Raw genomic sequence first — 21,906 nt, 5'->3', positions numbered from 1 at the left:
CCTGCAAGTTGAAATAAATCCCGTCTTGCCTTGTCAAATGGCTGTTTATTTTGATTGCCCTGCTAGCAAACTGTAAATGAATGGTCGCAGTGAACAGCACAGTTTTTTTTTTTAGTGACAATCAATAATCGAAATTCAAATTCTTCCTGAAGGTTGCAAAATGTCAACACACATGGGGTAGCACCATACATAAAATGTGCAAATTGCACTAACATCAGTACTGCTCTGCTCTATGATTATTTACATATCAACAGTTTGACAATACCTTAAAACAATGTAAAACATCATCGTATAAAAATATTCCTTGTATGAAAGAAGTAATATTGGCACAACGATGTGCCACCTCATTCACGGAAATAAAGGCCATGTTGTCAAGAAGCTTCAAATCGCATTTTAGTGTTAAGAAAATAGGGTGATCAGTTATTTTGTTTACATACAAAGGCTTCACATTGATATTCTGCACTGTGAAAGGCATCTTTAATCAGCGTCTAGACAATTTCACTTTGCCCGATGCCAAATGATTAAGGAATGATCTTACTTTACCGAATTGAAATTCAAGGTTAAATTTTCTGCCATTTTTGTTTGCGACAACTTTGATCTCTTTGTGTCATTTCCAAAAATGTTTAAATCAGAAAACAGTGCATGGCCCGTTCTTGTTGCTTCATCACCCTTTTAACTATTGGTCAACTTACAAATATCAATTTTTGTACAATATTTACAATCTGATCATTTATCTTAGAAAAAATGTACAAACATTTCACAATGTTGTCAGTAAAATCCTGTAAAACACCATGATTTTCAAGAGTTGTGTGAAAATACTCATCAAAGTATAATTGTTGTACATTAAATCGGAAATCATGTTTGTAATGAAAGATGCCACTTCCAAGACTATCGGAAAAGGTTTATTCATTGTTGACTTTGGCCCAGGAAGAAGGGGGGACGAGGTAAAGGGATTTCGGAACTGATTCAATTTCAGAATTAGTAAAAAAACAAATAATAACAAACAAAAACCAAATAAAAATGCCAGACTGGCGACTTTTGTTTTCAAAATTCAATTGTAATCGAGCGAGGAGCCAAATTTATGAATGAATCGGGACGTTCAGGACTGATTTCAAGTGCAGGGTCAGGCTTTGGTTGATTGAGCTAGCACCCACGGATAGACCACTTGCGAGCCAGTGTGCAGGGGGCTTAGGGAGAAGGTCAGGAGGGGGTGCCTCATTGAACTTTGACCCAGCAAAACTACAACTACCACTCAAGTTAATAAAACCCAAAGTAGTGCTACTTCCATTATTATTTGAACTATCATCCCTAGAAACCATTCCAATGACACTTGAAGTATGTTTGGGTGATCGTGAAGGCGAGGCTGGAAGGTGGTGTTGTTGTTGAAACAGAGATTTTGGCGACGATCTGTTCGGCCTGGTGTACTGTCCTCTCTGACCCTTGTTTTTGTTGCTGTGCCTCGGCGACCCAGACGAGCGGTTCCCACCGTAACTAGCCCTTCGGCTTGTTGCTTGAGGGGATTCGGGTGACATTTTCAGTTCACCTAATGCTGCTCTAAATGACAGATTTCCTTACCCACCCGCGAATGTCACGGGTAAATAAACAACGACTTGTTGAAAGCGATTGCTACTTCCTCCTGCCTACACACACGGCAACTGTGGCTTAGTCAAGATGGCGGCTCTTTGTTCACGACGCTTGTCTTTTGTGGCTCTTGAAACTTGACTTGAATTTCCTTGCACAGTGAAGAAACTCCGACGACCTGGCGACTAAAATCACACCACTTTTGGGAGGATATTTTGCTGAAACTGTTGATGTCCAATTTGTTGAGAATAGATACCATACAGGGTGAATTTATGGGTGAGAAGTCGGACTATGAAACGTCAGAATGATTTTACTTTGGAGGTCCAGACTATTATTAATGCAAACAATGCATGGAACTATATCACAACAACCACACACAGAGTATAGAGCAAGCTAGCTGGGCAACCTTACGTGACGAGCCAATCAGAAAGCAGATACGCCCTCTCGTTAACCAACTGGCCAATAGTGTCTAGTCTGTGATGTCAACAACATTACCAACGCTAAAAATAGTGACCAATCAACATGGCTAGTAATAATAAAGGTCACAGTACGTATGACGTCAGGGAATTCACCTTCGCTGAGAAACAAAACATTACGGACTTGCTATAAAAAAAAATGATAACAGTTATAGACCAAAAAAAAACAGTGACGAAAGGGGGATCCACCTCGATTGCTGAGCAAGAAAGCTGGGAATTTTGGTTATCATTGAAACTACCAAATCCGGTGCAATGTCTGATGTTTTGTTGTCCTCAAAAAGGCTAACTGGAATTTGCTGATGATCTCATTTGGGTTTTTAAAATTCAAACATGTTGCAACATTATTTCATCACATACCCGATAAATAATACATATTTTTTAATAAAATATTATGAGTAAATTATTAAAAAAAATACAAAACAAAATATAAGTTTGTGTATATGTAGGGTCCTCCTCTGAAGAAAAAAATGTTGGGATTTTTTTTTTCCTGATTTGTAATTGTATTGAATTAGTTTGGGAAATTATTTCTTGTACTGCGAATAAAAAAAAATACAAATGGCAATTGCAAAGTTGAGTCAGTAAAGGAAAATGTTTAAAACGTGAAAAAGATGCATTTTTTAAAAATGTTTTCCAGTGGAAAGTCACAAGCATGCCAGTAAACCTTGGGCCAAATGTCTTAAACCTGTTAATCAGAAAATACTGCTTAGCAAATTCCTATGCTTAGCAAAAAAATGGGCGGGCGCCAGTCAGAATGTTAACTTTATCAACTTTTGGATGGTTACAGCTTCTGCATTGTATTTTTCTGTGCGTAGTAAGTTTTTCTGCTTACATGCTTAATGAACTTGGGCCCTGCTACACTTATTAAAAGTACAACTAAGGCCAAAAAAATATAAATACCTGCTCAGTGATCGTCCGGATTTTTCCAAAAAGAGCAGGATAAGGGCCTTTTTTAATTGTTTTTTTTCCTCCAAGATAGCCGCTAAGTATTTCAAATCAAACAGGCCACCAATTCTTCAGTTTGCCCACCGCAAACTTATTTTATATCTATTTGTTGCATGAGGACCCGGTTAACAGGGTCGGATTATTACACTCAAAAGATTCCCTGGTCGGCATTTACTAATTTTGTGTCTGAAACAGACGGTTTACACGTGTTCGAGAGCAAGTCCTTTTGAAAGGATGTTTGGGGGTTTTTTTTACGAAAAATTGAAAAAAAAAAGAAAAAAAAAAAGAATGGGGCCCCAAAACAGGATGCAGGCGAGGACAATCAACTGGTATTTGTTTTTATTTGGCCTAACATAAACACATCATGACAGGTTTTCTTATTGAAACTTGTTGGTTTATTTCCACCCCCATTTGGCTGCTAGTAGTGCTATACAATACTCACTTGATAAAAATGTCTATATACAGAATTTGCATCTATAGTCTAGGCAATCAGATAAAATTAAACTTATCACTAACAAGTAGTTTAGATTATTTCCTCCTTGTATTGCGTGTACACGGCTCCATCACAGATTTTTTGGAAAAAGTGCTGATGTAATCAAGACAGATCGAATATATTAATTTTAAGACACTAGACACTATTGGTAAAGCTCAATTGGTCATCGAAGTTGCGAGATAATAATAAAAGAAAACAATTCACGAAAACTACTTCACTTCAGAGGGAGCCATTTCTCACAGTGTTTTATACTATCAACCTCTCCCCATTACTCGTTACTAAGTAAGGTTTTATGCTAATAATTATTTTGAGTAACCAATAGTGTCCGCTGCCTTTAAAAAGAGCATGCATTTTATTCTAAAGTAAACAAAGAGATAAAGGTACTATGTAGAATAGTATTTTTGTAAAGATGACATTGGTTTGGTAAATCCCCACCCCAACCAAAGAAACAAATTCTGTCCACTCAAAAAGAATAATTTGTAACTGGAATACACAATCTGAGAAAGGTTTCTGCATGAGGTTAATGCATGAAACCTTTCTCAGATTTAAAATGTCTTGTAATCCTTTTCTCTAAACCCACATTCCTATAGAAAGGAATCAATTCTCAAAATGTTACACGTTATAAGCAGCTCCAGTGTTTCTTACTAAGTAACATTTTATAGTAATTAATTACCAAAATATATACTCCTTTTAAAGACATTGGACACTATTGGTAATTGTCAAAGACCAGTCTTCTCACTTGATGTATCTCTGATGCATAAAATAACAAACCTGTGAAAATTTGAGCGTGATTGCCTGCAAAGTTGCAATATAATAATGAAAGAAAAAACACCCTTGTCATATGATTGTGTGCTTTCAGATGATTGATTTCGAGACCTCAAATTCTAAATCTGAGGTCTCGAAATCAAATTCGTGGAAAATTACTTCTTTCACAAAAACTACGTCACTTCAGAGGGAGCAGTTTCTCACAATGTTTTATACTATCAACCTCTCCCCATTATTCGTAACCAAGTGAGGTTTTATGCTGATAATTATTTTGAGTAATTACCAATAGTGTCCACTGCCTTTAATTCTCCTATTATATGTTTTGTTTTATTGCTAAATCTCCAAGTGGGAAACTCAATCCATACCCCCTGAGCCAAATGTGCCCTTCATACTACATTTCCATTAAGTGTTCATGTGCAATAACCATTTCTTACAGAATAGTACAGGAAGTTTCTGTGTGCCAGACAATATGTGTATCCCGGTAACCATTAAACGCAACAAAAAGAAATAAACCAGTTAAAAACATTAAAAACAAAACAGGCTATGTACAAGTTATGGTATTTTAAACAATGAAATAACTGCTTTTATACACATCAATTGCAAGTATTTTTTATATAACTAGCGCTCAAGGCTACGCTCCAGATTGAAATGCATCTTTTTTATTTTTTCTAAACGTTCTGTCATTCAATAAATGATGATCTTTTGGTAATGCTGATGAAAGTAAAAATCTTCTTGCAGTATTACATACACTGTTCTATACCTCAAACCTAACAAGCACACACTAAGGAAACTCGGTGAAACTTGTGTTCACTGTATTCCACTTTATTGTGGCACTACATCAAAGCAGAGCTCACATGTAGCTCAGTTTCAAATGAGATTCACATCTCTTGCTGTGTCTTATCCTTGAACAATTTGAGTATTTATCAGCTGTTTCAATAAATTGTCAGTGGTGGCGCAGTGTGTAGATACAATGACAAAGAGCTGTAGCCTAAAGTTTGGGCATAACCTCTACGCACTTATATTAGACCCAGGCACTTAATCACATTTGAGCCCCCACCCACTAAAAAATGTACAAATTAATAAAGAGTAGTCTAAACTAGCCTTTCCCTCAAGTCTGCATCCAAGAAAAGCATTGAGCAAATAAACTGTCTGGCTTGTTATAAATAGTTCTAGAGTTATTACAAATGACAACAAAATCTAATTGTTTTGTTTATCTGAGGCATCTATTTAAGGAGAAAAAATGTGAGAAATGAATTTTACATTGTTGCATAAAGAAGAGTTATTAGATGCACGGTGTCAATGCAATGATGTACCTTATCTTGATTCATAGAAGGTTAACGAACAATGCTTCACCTTTCATTCAAAAAGAGCATAGCAGGCAGAATGCTGTACCTTATTTTGATTCAAGTAAAGGGTGTCAAGGCTATATACCATATATTGATTCAGAGAGTAAACCATGCAGTGATGTAGCTTTCATCAATAGATCACCAATAATGCTTTACATTTTATTCAAAGAGAGTAACCCTGACTCTCAAAGGTATACTAAAGCCTGGTTCATAACTTCATACTTCCCGTGAATGCGAATGCGATGCGAATTTGACGTAAATTTGACGTCACAACTCTGTTTTCTCTGCGATATTCGCAAGAGAGTTGAGCACAACTCAACCCCTGCGAATTACTCGTTGCACATTTGTGACGTCAACTTTCGAATCGCATTGGTATTCGCAGGAAATCTGAACCGGGCTGAAGGCCAAAATACCTTGCCCCAATTTCATAAAACCTTTAAGCACAAAAACTTGGTAAGTACAGGAAAATCTTGCTTAGCCAAATTATGTTACCAGCAAACATTCCATGAAGTTTGTGCTGTTGCGAATGGTGCCCCACTCATTTTGCTTGGCAGAGAAATTCGTCAAGCAGTATTTTCTGCTTAACAGCTTTATGAAATTGGGGCCCTTGAATGACACGCTTAGTATAAATGTGGATAAATGTACCATGCACGGCCAGAATAGATGTCTCAGTGCTGTTGAAAGAGTTTTCCTCTAGTCAGATCAGTTGATGATGTTTTATAGTAGTGTGATGCGTGCTCGACTTGATGTTAGGTTGGTTGGGCTTGGGGCCGTGCTGCTCCGACAGTTATTACGCTTGTTGCCCTCTAGATCTCTCTGTTTAAGGTAGGGGTTATGGTTGGGGTAAAAAATAATAACAATGAATGAAACAGAAAGTACTGAAAGGCTGTGGACACTATTGGTAAATACTCAAAATAATTATTAGCATAAAACCTTAATTGGTAATGAGTAATGGGGAGAGGTTGATAGTATAAAACAGTGTGAGAAACGGCTCCCTCTGAAATGATGTAGTTTTCAAGAAAGAAGAAATTTTCCACAAATTTGATTTTGAGACCTCAGAGTTAGAATTTGAGTTCTCGAAATCAAGCATCTGAAAGCATACAACTTTGTGTGACAAGGGTGTTTTTTTTTGTCATAATCATCTCGCAACTTCGACACCCAATTGAGCTCAAATTTTCACAGGTTTGTTATCTTATGCATATGTTGAGATACACCAAGTGAGAATACGTGTCTTTAACAATTACCAATAGGGTCCAGTGTCTTTGACTGCTATTACAACTGAAATTACAGAAGACATGCATGTGACTTTGTACTTTTGTTTTCGATCAGGCAGTTGCGAATTACACAAGAGGGTTGTGCCAAGGTGTTTTTTTTTGAGGGGGTTAAGTTTCACTTCCATTTTGGAAAGGGAAAGTTATAGCTGCGTGTATGATTGCATGACTTAAGTGTTATTTTTTGTTATTCTTAGAAAAAGCATTGATACATTGCAACTGTGAATGATATGAGAGATGTAATACCAAACCATAAAGAGAAAGGGTATTTTAATGGAATTCAATGTATATGGTATGTTGTCTCTGTGGTCAGACTGCAGGATTTGCAGTCACGGGGCATAAATTCGGCCAAGATAATTGCTGATTTCACAATGACTAGAACAAGTGTTGTCTTGTTGTCTCAAAACAAACACAAGTTATCATTTGAGAAACTTATTATCGTAGACATTCAACCAGTGTTTGTTTAAGAGAGATTGGCATCTTGTGGCAGCATTGCAGAGTTCCCTTGTTGGGAAGATCATTAGTAAAAAAGCTAACTGGTTACTGTTTGTGAGGTTAATAAAACCAGTTTCAGTTAAAGTACGTCCACCATGCCTAAGCTTGAAAGATAAAATCTGGCCTTGAGTTAACCCACAACACCCACAGCAATTGCAGTATTGCCATGTGTGCTAAGGTACTACATGTACAGACAAGGACAAATTTACAAAGTCAGGACTTAAACCAGAGACTTTTTTCCATTTCAAATTCCTGCTCAAATCAAATTGACAGTATTTATAATTTTTTATTTTTTAACAAACTACCCATTTCCCTGTAGCTAGCCTTGTAAAACAACAATGAGCTTTTCGGCTAACGGACTGGTACGCAAATTTCGAGCCTTGTCTTAAGAGAGAGAGAGAGCGAGAGAGTGAGAAAAAAAGTGAAAGAAAAAAAGAAGATAGTTGACCAGCTCAGACGTAACCAAGGGTTGATTAAATAGAAACCCGTTATTCCCCCTTAAACAATTAGTAGAGTTACAGGGGTGACCGTTACAGGGGTGACCGTTACACGGTGACAGTCACCACTCCGTTAAAGTCACCACTGACAACACAAATCTGAAATCATGCTCCAAATACCAGGAAGTGAAATGATGGCATTTCAACTTTGTGCAAACCATACATTTCAAAAAGCTTTTGGAACTGCATCCTTGGCCACATTTTTTTCACGACGACCAAATTCTAAGCTCAGATAAAAAGTCTGAAATGTCTCATCCTCGAAGTATTGATTCTACTTGTTTGGTTTGAATGTTATTTTTGTATATTATTTTGGATCGTTTTTATTTTAAAGATGGATGTCTTTTGTTTGTATGAGAATGTTATTGACAACCAAGAAACATGTGCTCTTGAAATGATCAAGCTGACAAATTCCTCAAAGGAAAAAGACTTACAAGTTCAAGGTTCTGATACTTGAGTGCATTTCTTGGTTCAAAATATCCTGTAAGAATATTATAAACACAACAACAGATGACGCAATAAATCTCCCAAATGTGTTAAAATAAATGTACCGTAGTGATCTAGGGCATCGAACTAAAGACCTGGGCCCAATTTCATAGAGCTGCTAAGCACAAAATTTTGCTAAGCATGAAATTTCTACCTTGATAAAAACAGGATTACCAACCAAATTTCCACCTGGTTTTCCGGATAAGCAAACAACAGCTGAATACCAGTAACAAGCAATATGCAACAAATAGAAATTTGATTGGTAACCCTGATTTATCAAAGGAAGAAGTTTCATGCTAAGCAAATTGTTGTGCTTAGCAGCTCTATGAAGTTGGGCCCTGATGGCTGAGTTAACAGGGTGTGGGTTCAAATCCCGGTCATGAAACTTTTGCTTTGGGGGAATTTTGAATGCTTATCACCCATAAGTAACTGGCTACCTGCCAGTCTAGATTGTTGATGTGAATAGTATTCAGCTTGTGTGCAACTTGGCTGCTGATGCTGCATAATCCTAAGGAGTTTTTCAGGAATACAAGGAAAGCCCACTGGACAGACAGGGGTAGTAATTGAGTAAGGCGCTTTGATGCAATGTCTAAAAGCAACTATGCCTAGATTTAATTTGCAGTTATTCTTTCCGCTGGCCAAATGCAAGTGAAAACACCCATGAACTGGTCAAAACTCCCGCAAACTGCCCAGGGGTCGGTTTCACAAAGAGTTAGGACTAGTCCTAACTCCTAAATGCTGGACAACTGGTTGTGGTGGAGCTTCAAAAAGAGATTTACACATGGTTGTGACTGCCAGTTAACTACTTATTTGTAGTAGTTTCTTCCTACAGCTTTGTCTGTTTGGCGACTAGAAATAAAACTTTTACTTCTAGTCGCCGAAAAGACATTAACTTACAGCAAAGTCCGAGTAGGAAGAACATGCGGATGTGATGGACATGTTACTCAGTCCGACACTCTGTAGTCCTCCGCTGATAGTACTAGTACTGAATGCATGGCTCATGTCGGCATTTCTCTCAGCTAGAGCCTTGCGATGTGACATACGACCTGTCTGTTTCAGTACACGCTTAGGGGTCTACATCAGAAAAAAACAATCAATAAATATAATTAATTAGGTTTTAATTTGATTCTCGTGTGAATGAAGAAAAATTGAAGAATTAATCTCGAGGCCACAGATTTAAAATCCTCTTCCAGTAAATTTTTCTTAGTTCACTCAGAGCATACTGATCGAAACCACAAGTTGAAACCAACGGTTCTTTTCAGAACCACCCCGACTCATTAGAGAGTCATTACATGGTGTTACCGCAACCCTTTCTATATCGTATTTCCACCATGCAAAGTTTCAAAATCCTACTCACTCAGAAATGTTATAACATTTACCCAGAAAGGCTAGATAGATAGCTCAGTTGGTAGAGCACTTACATATTATGCAATAGATTGCAGATTCAAAACACTTTATACAAAACTTCCTTCCCCTGAAAAAAGGTTATTAAGTGTCCCTTGTTATTTTACTACATGGGGTGTTAAATGTGAAAACAGCATTTGCTGGTTTCACATTGTAACTGAAACTCAAACAAGTAAAATTCTGTTAGATAGTAACCTTAATGGCAACCAAACAAAGGTCAATATATAAACATTCATTCTATAAGTTAGTATAAAAGTTATATATTTATAAATATATATATATATATATAAAAATACACCAAAACATGAAAAGAGAGAATGGTCTTGCCTTCACAAATATAAAAGTCTAATAGATTGATTAGGAAAGTTGCTGAGAAAACAGGCGCTTAGTTAGAAAACTCAAGAGATTTTATTGAAATTTCATGCAAACAAACAATCTTCTGAATTTCTCAAAGGTTAGGTTCTGTTCCGCTGAGATTGAAATGAACATAAAATGGTGAAGATGACCCACCGCAGATATCCCAAAATGTTTGAATATGCAAATAATATGCAAATATACACAGGGTTGTGCACTTTTTTGAGTCTTTATAGAGTCACTGTGCGAGAAAAAACATCTTCAATGACAAAACCCAAAACAACAACTCAGAAAGAACAAGTGGAACACAAAAGTGTAAAAATTAGAACAGTAGTCAACAAAAACAGCGAATTGAACAGTGAGTCGTACCGTACCTTTTTTCGTCTGCCACTTTTTGGGGGGCGACTTATAGAGGCAGGGGAGGGGAATGGAATGCGTGGGATGTAAGTGCTGGTGGACTGACCACAAGGGGTAGCTACCCTCTTTAGGTGAAGGGAATGATAAGTGGAGAGTTAGAAAATTTTTACTTGAAATTTAGACACACAGAAAAGAGAAAGTCAAATTTACCCACATGGCAACCATTTTAAACAATTGAATATTGCTACATTTTTCCCAAAAATCAAATCTGTAACGGCCTTGTAGCCAAACTTCGTTCAGGCCCGACATCTTAAAATACCTGACCTTTTTATTTTTCTCAAAAACTACTTTACTTCAGAGGGAGTCTTTTCTCAAAATGTTGTTTACTATCAACAGCTCTCCATTGATCTTTACCAAGTAATTTTTTAGGCTAACAATTATTTTGAGTAGTTACCAACAATTTTCAGTGCCTTTTCAGGATCAGCAAAGAAACCAATTCATTTAGTGTACCTCGGATTGATACTTTAATTGCTTCCATAAAGCATTAAAGGCAGTGGACACTATTGGTAATTACTCAAAAAAAATAGCATAAAATCTAACTTGGTAACGAGTAATGTGGAGCTGTTGATAGTATAAAACTTTGTGAGAAACGGCTTCCTCTGAAGTGACGTAGTTTTCCACTAATAATTTGATTTTGAGACCTCAGATTTAGAATTTGAGGTACTGAAACCAAGCATCTGAAAACACACAACCTTGTGTGACAAGGGTGTTTTTTCTTCCATTATTATCTCGCAACTTCGACGACCAATTGAGCTCAAACTTTGTTATTTTATGCATGCTGAGATCGCCAAGTGAAAAGACTGGTCTTTGGCAATTACCAATAGTGTCCACTGCCTCATACCTCAAAAAAACGAGAAAGGGTTTTTTTTTCAAGATGGACGCCATTCTTTGTTAAAATGTCAAATATCCATTGTTTTTTCTACTGCTGAAATACACAAAACATAAATGAAACAATTTAGTCGAGGCATTCAGACAAGACATTCAGATTGTTTTTGCTGAGCTCATTTAAAATAACCCTATTTAAAAAAATAATAATAAAAATTAAAATAATGAAAATGTGCAAAAAAAAATAAAATAAAAAAGGAGGCGGCCTGTAAAAAGGAAGCGGGCGGGGACGCTAAACATGTTTCTTTTTTTTACTTGGCTTTATAATTCTTGCTTTTGTTTGTAGTATACCTACCTTGATGTTTGTGGGAGTCGCTCTACAGGCCCTCGGGGGTCGTCTGGCTGGCGAGGGGGAGGGCATAATGCTGCTGTGGGTCACGCCTAGTCTTGGCGACTGGGCGAATGTGCTCCCATTCATCTGTTAAATTGCAGGTGAAGTTATATAACAATGAAGGTGATATAAGAAACAACAAGTTTGGTGGTGGGATAAAGGGTTCACTAAAAAATATTGTTAATATTAATGTAAAATAAGTTAATCTCTTGCAGAATGTCTAGCACAATGACTTGCTTAATCAAAAGTGACACTCATTTAATTTGGATCCCATGTTCAAAATAGAACATATAGTACCAGGTGTGCAAAAGTCATCTAATTAAACATGTGCATATAATCATTTACAAAACAAAACACCGCCAAAAAACAAATATTTGCATGAAAATACAAAACCACCACCATCCAAAAAATGTACAAAAAGTACATCAAACAAAGGTATTCAAAATAATGTTTGTGCAAATAGTTTAAACACACACAAAAAATATACCTTTTAATGAACAATTCGGCTTGATTTTAAAATACCGTATGAAAATCAAGGGAGTGTTGTGGAGTATTTAAATTCAGCAGGAGCTTATGAAAACTGTTAAAAATTGCCCTGTCACCAGATATTTGAAGTTCTGTTAAACTGCACAAAGGCCATTAGAAATGCACAGAGCTGCCAACCACCCTAATTTCCCTAAAAATAAACCGTAATCTGATGAACATTTATGAAAACCTGCCAGCTAGATTATGGAAACATTTCACCCTTTTATTTTGAACGTATCTCTAAATATCTCTGCAAATGTTGGCAGCTCTGAATTGGGCCCGCTGCTAAAAATAAAAACTGTGTTTCCGCAATAACTCCCGTTTCATACTGTCCCCTCCTGCGAATGTTAAGCGAGTGTTGACATCACAGGGTTGTCACAGAGTTGAGCACAAGTCAACATACGCTAATTACTCGTTGTGAATTTGTGACGTCAAAATTCGCATTTTGCATTTGCAGGCAGTGGGACTTGGGCTTCTCTAGGGTGGCTAAAAAAAACTGTAATCTCACCGTTTTCATCCTCTTGTTGGTCGGGGTTTTAGCTGAGCATGTTGTGTTGAAGCGCCTCTTTGCGGGTGTATTTGGTTTGCTACCGAATGTCATCTCGGTCTCCAGCTGTTGGTGTTTGGCTTTTACCTAAATAAAAACAAGGTTACATTTCCGGGACATAAGGCATGACATTTGGCTGTGGTGACAAAGTTTCCATAGAATATTAAAAATAAAGGCAGTGGACACTATTGGTAATCACTCAAAATAATTATTAGCATAAAACCTTTCTTGGTGACCAGTAATGGGGAGAGGTTGATGGTATAAAACATTGTGAGAAACGGCTCCCTCTGAAGTGCCATAGTTTTCGGAAGAAGTAATTTTCCACAAGTTTGATTTCGAGACCTCAGATTTAGAACTTGAGGTCTCGAAATCAACCATATAAATGCACACAACTTCGTGTGACAAGGGTGTTTTCTTCTTTCATTATTATCTTGCAACTTTGATGACCGATTGAGCTCAAATTTTCACAGGTTAGTTATTTTATGCATATGTTGAGATACACTAACTGTGAGGGCTAGTCTTTGACAATTACCAATAGTGTCCACTGCCTTTAATGAATTTATATTGCGTTCTCTCCAGGATCTTTTCAACAGCTGTATGTTCTTCTTACTTACCCTTTCTTCTTTCTGAATTTTCTTGCTCTGTTCATGAGCCGCCCATTGCATCTGTACGTAGTCCATAAAGTGGCAGCCATCCACTAAGAATGGAGATCCCTTTATCTTTTCATATAGACTGATCTTCTCGGCCAGTGTCTTCTCCAGCTATAAGTGAAATAGAAATTAATGTTGATAAGTAATATCTGCATCGGGGATGGAGAACTTTAGTTGGTTCTACGTGACTACAAACTGAGGTTGTTAAAACAAGTTAACAGATTCATTGCATGATTAATAAACAGCTCAATTGTGACCAGCCTCCCTAGGCTAAAAGCTAGGTGGACTGACAACATTCCTGCACTTAAAAGAAGTAGCATGCAGGAGCTAATGGGAACAGCTCTGGACAGGGAGGCTTAGAGGGAGCTCGTTTCTCGGACCACCACGCGACGGACACCCAAATGGACTTAAGAGAGCATAGATCGATCCGTATAGGCTCCGCCATCGGCGCACGTGTGAGCAAGAACATGCGAGTCTCTCCATGCAATTCTGCACAACTCTGCCGGCGCGCCAAGCAAACGCGCACGCATGTCGGACTTTATTTTGTCAGACTTTTGGTTGCGCAATGTGTTATGGTTGGTCAATACGCAATGGGGCGGAGCTTAATGGATCGGTCTGTCCATGACTGAAATGTAAACTGCTATAGTACTTTGGACTCAAAGTGCGAAAGACAACATTAGTGTCTCACCTTCGGAAGATCCCTGTTGATCTTTTTGCGTTCTTTCTCTTCCTGTAGTAAATTACCCCCTCTGTTGTTGTAGCGATTAGGATCGTTGGCTTTCTTCTGCAATGGCAGGACAAGAGTTATGCATTCTTATGAAGTCAGTAGTAATAATTGATTTTTTTGATTTTTTTATTCAGTAGCATGGCAAAGTGGCATAACATTTAATATAATAAAACTGCTTATAAATAGAAAGATAGATAAAATGGTTTATTAAAAAACTGTCCTCACAGCACAAAGGCTGAATTACAAAAATTTTACATAAATTAATTTAAAAATTGAAGATAATTTAAAAATTGAAGAAAAATATATGCAAGTGTTTGGTTTGAATTGTTTTCTCTTGCGCACTTTTACAGTCTTTTTGGAGATATGAATTTGAGTTTTGACGACCTACCTCGAACTCCAACATCTTCTTCCACATGACCTCCCTCTTCTTAACACTCTCAAGAATCTCTTTATTCTCCTCGTAGTAGGCTTTGACTCGCGCAAGTTCCTCATCGTGTTGCAGTAAAACCTCCTCAGTGAAATCATCTAGTGTAGGTAGGAAAAGAAAAACAGGAATGAGCAGAGTGGTTGTCAGGGCTCCAAATTAAAGGAACACGTTGCCTTGGTTCTGTCGAGTTGGTCATTGAAAAGCGTTCTGTAAGCATTTGTTATAAAATGCATATGGTTAGAAAGATATTGTAAAAGTACAATATAATGATCTACACAAATATGCATCGAAATTGCGTGGTTTTCTTTTTACCTCGTCGACTAACACAGTCAGCCATTTATGGGAGTCAAAATTTTCATTCATGAGCTACATATCTTCGGAGTGAAATTTACGTACCATCGTAGAAGGCAGCAAAGTCATTGCGTTGTAACCGGCTGTAGTAACACTGGTCCCACCAGTGGCTGATCTCATCACGACTCGCCTCTGTCACTCTCTTCAGATTCTGTTTCTTCAATTCTTCAAGTCTGTCCAGTTCTTCTCGTAGCTTGAGAGTAAAACAACAACAATGCCTCAAACAGTCAAAACAAAATTCCAACAAGTTTCTTGATGTAGACAATGTGCCTCATGGCTCTAATTTGGAGGGGGGGGATCCACATGATCATAGGGTTTGTAGCCCAAAATGTCTGCTGGACCAGAATTTATTTACAAGACAAGAATCACAATGAGTTGAACAAGCACTCATTAAAGATCTCTTGAAGTTGAAAAGTAATTCACAGTCGACATTTTCCCACAAAATAATACACAAAAGTAATGTTAAGGTTATATGTTTTGTTGTAAAAGATATAAATGATGCAAGGTTGGTGCTTCATTTATCTTTAAAGGGCAAGAGCGTCAGGCTTTAGTCAGTTGCAAATCTTTGAGAATATTGTAAATTTCTATTGGAACATTTTCAAAAGGGGCACCAAAGCGACCAGTGGCACAGAGGCAATCGCTTCTGTGCATCAGGCTCAAATAGGATTACCTGAAACTCGCTAGGGTTAAAGACACTGGACACTATTGGTAATTGTCAAAGACCACTTGCTGTATCTTAACATATGCATAAAATAACAAGCCAGTGAAAATTTGAGCTTAATCGGCCATCGAAGTTGTGAGATAATAATGAAAGAAAAAACACCCTTGTCACACGAAGTTGTATGCTTTCAGATGATTGATTTCGAGACCTCGAGTTCTAAATCTGAGGTCTCGCAATCAAATTCTTGGAAAATTACTTCTTTCTCGAAAACTACGTTACTTCAGAGGGAGCCGTTTCTCACAATGTTTTATACTATCAACAGCTCCCCATTACTTGTTACCAAGTAAGGTTTTATGCTAGTAATTATTTTGAGTAATTACCAACAGTGTCCACTGCCTTTAACCGACCTTGGTTAGTGACAGACGTGGTAATGTGTAACTGGATTGACTCTGAACTTACCACTTTAAGATCTGACGGTTTGTGGGCAGAATGGCTGGCTAGATACTCCTCGACCTCCTCCTTAGGGAAGAGTAGTCTGTTCCACAAGCTGGCAATATGTTCTCTTAGACTATCCGCAATACCCTGGTTCTCTTTCTCCTTAAACTCCAACTTTGGGGGGTGTCAAAGAAAATCGGGGAAATCAAAAATCAGTTTTTCAGAACCCATTGCTCTTGCTGTATTCTGTCCCAAGCGTGGAATGTCAATCCACAACGGGCAATGCCATTTTCCCATTAGAAAACCTTTAAGACGAATCCTTTGAAGAGGCACATGCCCAAGAGACATTTTAAATCTGACTATAAAAGTTCTAGGAGTCAGTGTTTTTTACCCCATAGATACAATGTAGGTAGTAAATATAACATGATTGAAATGATATTATTATCGATGTCATGGCTATTATTATATCTTGCTCTGTGTGATGTTTAATTATAATGACTAAAAAATAAAAAGTGACATATTCTTTGACGCAAAATGCATGTAAGAGTTGGCCCCAAGGTTTTTTAAGGGCTGTAGAAATAGCGGTTCAAGGGGCTTTACATGTATATTGAGGACCAGGTTATTTCAAAGCCTGTACTATATTACCTCCTGGTGAAGGACTTTAAGGGCCTCCATGTTCTCCCTGGAAAGGAGGAATGACTCCTCTTCTTCACAGACGATGTCTCGCTCAAAGGATGTATTTGGTCCTTGCTCAAGAAACTCCAGAAGCTCTATGATCTGTTTCTTGGTGGTGCTTAGCGTCAACTGGCGTGAATCCTAAACAGAAACAGACAAACTGATAAGCGATGATCATAGGCTCATTCCGCATCCATGGCTTTGGATCCAGATACGGCTCAGGCTAGCTTGGCCCTGCGGTTGTTTCGACTATCCAAAGCCGAAGCCATGGTTTTGAAGAAAAAGGGCCGTAGTGCTTTATGTTTTTTTCATAAATGTGATGTCATTATTGGTCATGACCGAACTTTCACCCAGAGCCTGGTGGTGAGAAGGTCATTGTGGTAGTAATGAGTATTCCTAGAATACTGAGGTGGGTGTGGAGGTCAGTGACCTACCTGGACTCAAGGATGTGGTTCTTGCCTCATTCCAGGAATAAGCACTACTCAAGGAGTTGAAGGGGAAAAAAGAGGGATGGGGAAAGTAAATGAGTTATTCTTATCTTGGGCACCTAAGGGTGCAATTCAATGTAAAAAGCCATAAGTAGAAATAAATAGACTGCATGCAGAAGAAGTTAACAACAAATGGTCTTCCATGAGTCTTTGTATTGATTAAATCGTACAAATGTTATTGTTCTAAGGAGCAGCATCACAACAATACGCCTCTCTTAATACATATGCATGACGTCATAACTCTTACCCAAAATGAGGCTATGGGCGCACGTCCCCCATCACTTGCAGTGGCTGCGCCCATCGCCTTGTTTTGGATTAGCATTGTGAAGTACCTCATGCATAAATATTAAGAAAGGCATATATAGCACATTCCCAAACCAGTATCTGCTTGTATCAACATTCCTTAAAAGAAGGCTTATGCTCTACTACCCACACAAATGGAAATGCTAATCACATAACCACTCAATTGTAAAGGCACTGGACACTATTGGTAAAAACTTAATTGCTAACATCTTACTTAGGAACGAGCAATGGAGAGCTGTTGATAGTCTAAAACATTGTAAGAAACAGCTGCAGAGTAACATAGTTTTTTTCAAAGAGGTAATTTCTCACTCAAACAATAAAAGACTTCAGCTGAAGCATTTTATTGTGCCAGCATCTGAAAGCGCACCAAGTTTTGCAACAACAGTATTTTTCTTTCATTATTCTCTTGCAACTTTGATGACCAATCAAATCAAAATTTCCACAGGTTTGTTTTCATGCATATGTTGGGATACACCAAAGTGAGAATACAGGTCTTTGACAATATTGTCAAAGGTGTCCAGTTCCTAAGGATTGTTGGTTGTATCGATTCCATAGAAATAGAACCCGGAGAACGCCGAGTGTCTCATTGTGCGTGCGGTTTCGTTGTGAGACCATTTTTATGGACGCACACACGCCATTTTCGTAACTTGTGTATGGCAAAATATTTTGCCATACAATTTTGCCATAAAATGACATCATCATTGACCAATGAAAACACTAGAAATGGTCTATGTGCGCTGACATCTTGCCATTTTGCCATACGCGCGTGTCACACGATGATAATTTTGCCATACGCGCGTATTGCGCGGTATTGATATGCCGCGTCCACAGACGACACAGAGGGTGGTAGAGCTCAGCGTTCTCCGGGTTCTATTTCTATGATCGATTCTCACCTTTTCTTTGGTAAGTGATTGAATGTGCTGCTCTAACGCCTCTAGCTGCTCCGCTGTGGGGACCGTACCAGTAGGGATGTAGTTTGGCGTGGTGCACAGGAGATCGCACAAATTCTGCTCCTTGTCCTTGAGGCTTTTAAGCTTCACCATGCGCTCTTGTCTCTCTTTGGAGAGTGTGTCTACCTTCAGACGAAGAACCTTCTCAAGTTGTAGGATAGTTAGGCCTTCCTCTGCCTGTAGTGTAAAACATGAACAGCATGTCTCAATCGTCACAAGACGCAAACACAAGGGTTGTCCTTAACTTATTTCAGTGACTTACTAACCAATTAAGCTTTGTCACTGATAAAAAAGATTAGGAAACATTTTAACAACTTACCAACGAAAAGGACAAATGGTATAAATGCAAATAACTAATGGCCTGACGTTTCGACCCTACAATGCATCAGCTTTGTCACTGGTTCATATCTTAATGTTTTTTTCCAACCTTATTGTTAGAATTGGACTACCAATTTGTATTTATACGAAGTGGTTTACAATTAATAATTGGACTCCTGAAAGCCAGCAGGTCTAGTTAGATAAACTCTGACTGGTCATCAGGTGGCTTGAACTGAAGTGGTCAGCAGATCACTGAACCCTGCATTTAGTGAGAATTAAGGGAGAGCAGAGTGCTTTACCTCAAAATTCTTGATTTCCAATTCCTGGCTGAGTTGGATCAGCTCCTGACTGGATTTCTCCACGCTGGCAAGAAGCCGTTTACGTAACTCCTTCTCCTCTATCACCATCTCGCTCAGCAGGTTGCGCATGTGGTGCATGACCACATTCTGACGATCCACACGTTGATCTTCGCAGATGCCGATTTCATCCCAGATGTCTCGAAGCTGCTCCAGGGCGTGCTCCAGGCACTCTGCCACCTCAAGCTTCATGCTCTCTCTACATCTGATCCATAAAACAAAAAAAACATTTAATTTAAACAAATGTTTTTAAGTGATTTAAATAAAATAAGAAATTATCCCAGTTGCTTAACAAATAATGAAAAACCCTAATACAGACTAGAGTTGAAGCGTTCGAGTCTTTAAACTCTGAACCCAAACCCACCTCTTTCATATTCATAAGTCTCACTCAACTAACAAGGTATGCAGTATGCGGTATGCTGTACTTCTTCAACAAGTTCATGTCTTATCCAGATCAGCCCAGCTAATGCTAAGTTCAAAACCAAACCCACAACAAATAATTCAAGTGATCTCAACTCAGCAAAGTCACAGTGTGTCCAGCATCTCTCTCTCTCTCTCTGCACAGCACAGGCACAAAACAGTATGCGAGGCATACGGGAACAGTTTCTGTATCACGCCACCACTTTCATTCAAATTGAAATAAATAGCATCTAAATCTAATTTAAAAACTTCAACAATATGAGACATCCCTTTTTTTGTAATAAATGAGTGCCAAAGTGGTGGCATGTTACGGAAATAAATGATTAATCCGGCATACGTAATTTCTCTTTTCTTTCAATTGTTGTCCTTTTATTGCTACCCCTTTGTGTTATTAAAATTAAATTACGATTTCAAATACATTTCAACATTCAATACCGCAACACAAAAAGGTAAACAATTAATACTAATAATAACCGATGCTCACACCTCACTGGCAATAAAAAACATAAGACTAAACCCAACAATGCTAATAAAGTAATGATACTGATGAATTGATTTGTTATAAACATGTTACAATGTCACAGAATGAAAACTGTAGGTCCCACGCCACACACACTACGCACTGTACCTGCAGCGGAGACAAGACAACTCGTCCGTCGGACAATTCGACTTGGGGTCAAGACAAGTCGCAGATGGCCTAGTCAGGAGGAGGCTTTTGTTTTTTATATCGCAACTACGGATGGCCGTGAAGGACGGGGGCTCAACGCGGGGCAGCGCACATGGGGCCATATTATGGTGGGTGGGTTTAATGTCCGGGCAAACGGATAATTTTTTTTTTTATTTCTTACCAAAACCATTTCATTATTTTTGTACCATACATGATCGCCAGTTGCTATGTTGGTAATAAAGTGAAGTATAACTAATAAGTAATAATACTAAATAAGAGCTGTTCAATGTTTTAATTGTTTAATATTTTAGTTGTTTGTTTAACCTGTTACATTGCGATAACATCACCCTCCTCCCTACAGCCGGTGGCCTTCTTGCCGTCAGGAGGAGGGTTACGTTACCGCATCTATTTAGACAACTGCTGGCTGGCTACATTTTGTCATTATAATATACACCCACACAAAGTCTCGCAGGACACATACATAGTGACATAGTCACTAATGACGGATAATTTTCCGTACGGCGCCACCACTTTTTCACTAATTTTTACAAAAAGGGATATCTCATTGAGGTGATAAATTAGATACTAACTATGTTATTATTTCATATCGAATGAAAAAGTGGTGGCGCCATACGGCAACTTTTCCCTAATGACTGACAACACAACATCAGTAAGTTGTAACAGATGTTTCTTCAACGTGTGGCTTCACTGGGACACCACCACATAAGGTTTACGCAAATAGCAAAATATCAAGAGAGGGTGCTGTTGAACCCATACAAAGGTATAGGCGTTGCATGTGCCAGTCGTAGAAAATGCACTGCATAGAAACCACCCATATTCCTTCCCACAATGCATTGCGTTTCTGAATCGCAATATTATAAACCCTATTTTCTTGTAATACTAATAATAGGAATAAATAATAATTGATAAATAATATTAATTAATATTAATAATGATAAATTATAGAATCGCAGGATTTATACATAAAAATGCGTGTAAACATTGACAGCTGAGTTACGGAGCTCGGCCGCTCAACCGTCGACTTGTCTTGGCCACCGTCCAGTTGACACAAAGTTTAGTTGTCCCAACGGACGAGTTGTCCGACGGACGAGTTGTCTAACATTCCTGCAGCAGTGCATTGCATTTTGCATCTGGCAGGCGGCTGGCATTCTCCTAACAATACATTTTAAATTTACAATTTTGTTTTTCACTTGACTTGAATTGTTGAATTGTACTGATTTGACTTTCACATTAGTAAATTATGAAAACCTTACCTTTTGCTAGATGCCATACTGTCTTCATAAATTACATGTAATCTAGTATACTTTGAATAAAAACTGGTTTTTTTTGACACTGTTTTTAAATTACATTTGAACGAACCGTTCACTTCGCGTTTCGGATGTCGGACATTGATTGTATATTTTGAAACCCATGCGTAAAACAACGGATCTGATTGGCCCGTTGGATTTCGCTGGTACGCTGGTATTGCATGCTCACGTATGTTGGTAAATTGTTTACCATCTGTCTACTGCTCGAGCTCTAGCCTGGGCCCAATTTCATAGAGCTGCTTAAGCACAAAATTTTGCTTAAGCAAAAAATCCTTGCTTAGTAAGATCAGATTACCGGCCAAGACTCCACTCAATTGTTATGCTAAGTGAACAACAGC

At 38.1% G+C, this 21,906-nt stretch overlaps 1 protein-coding gene across 4 annotated transcripts; it reads right to left on the bottom strand.

Moving 5' to 3' along the window:
• Window positions 1-3,371: 3,371 nt before the first annotated feature.
• On the bottom strand, window positions 3,372-21,667 carry LOC139940756 (protein regulator of cytokinesis 1-like). 4 transcript variants are annotated; one of them, XM_071937129.1, is made up of 15 exons: window positions 21,515-21,667; window positions 19,097-19,358; window positions 18,423-18,656; window positions 16,709-16,879; window positions 16,088-16,237; window positions 15,013-15,160; window positions 14,578-14,714; window positions 14,151-14,246; window positions 13,427-13,573; window positions 12,774-12,899; window positions 11,705-11,827; window positions 10,482-10,589; window positions 9,247-9,423; window positions 8,298-8,344; window positions 3,372-6,419 (listed from the first exon to the last, which is right to left on the bottom strand). In XM_071937129.1, the coding sequence occupies exons 1-15, from the start codon at window positions 21,529-21,531 to the stop codon at window positions 6,410-6,412; spliced, it is 1,953 nt and encodes a 650-aa protein (XP_071793230.1). In that variant the 5' UTR covers window positions 21,532-21,667; the 3' UTR covers window positions 3,372-6,409. The 4 variants fall into 4 exon arrangements, with proteins under 4 accessions (XP_071793230.1, XP_071793229.1, XP_071793231.1 ...); XM_071937128.1 differs by lacking the exon at window positions 8,298-8,344; XM_071937130.1 differs by lacking the exons at window positions 8,298-8,344; window positions 10,482-10,589.
• Window positions 21,668-21,906: the final 239 nt, after the last annotated feature.

The sequence above is a fragment of the Asterias amurensis genome, chromosome 8 (genome assembly GCF_032118995.1).
Source record: "Asterias amurensis chromosome 8, ASM3211899v1".
NCBI classification, from domain to species: domain Eukaryota; kingdom Metazoa; phylum Echinodermata; class Asteroidea; order Forcipulatida; family Asteriidae; genus Asterias; species Asterias amurensis.
The sequence above is the reverse complement of the archived record's forward strand: the minus strand, read 5'-3'. Positions and strand labels throughout refer to the sequence as shown.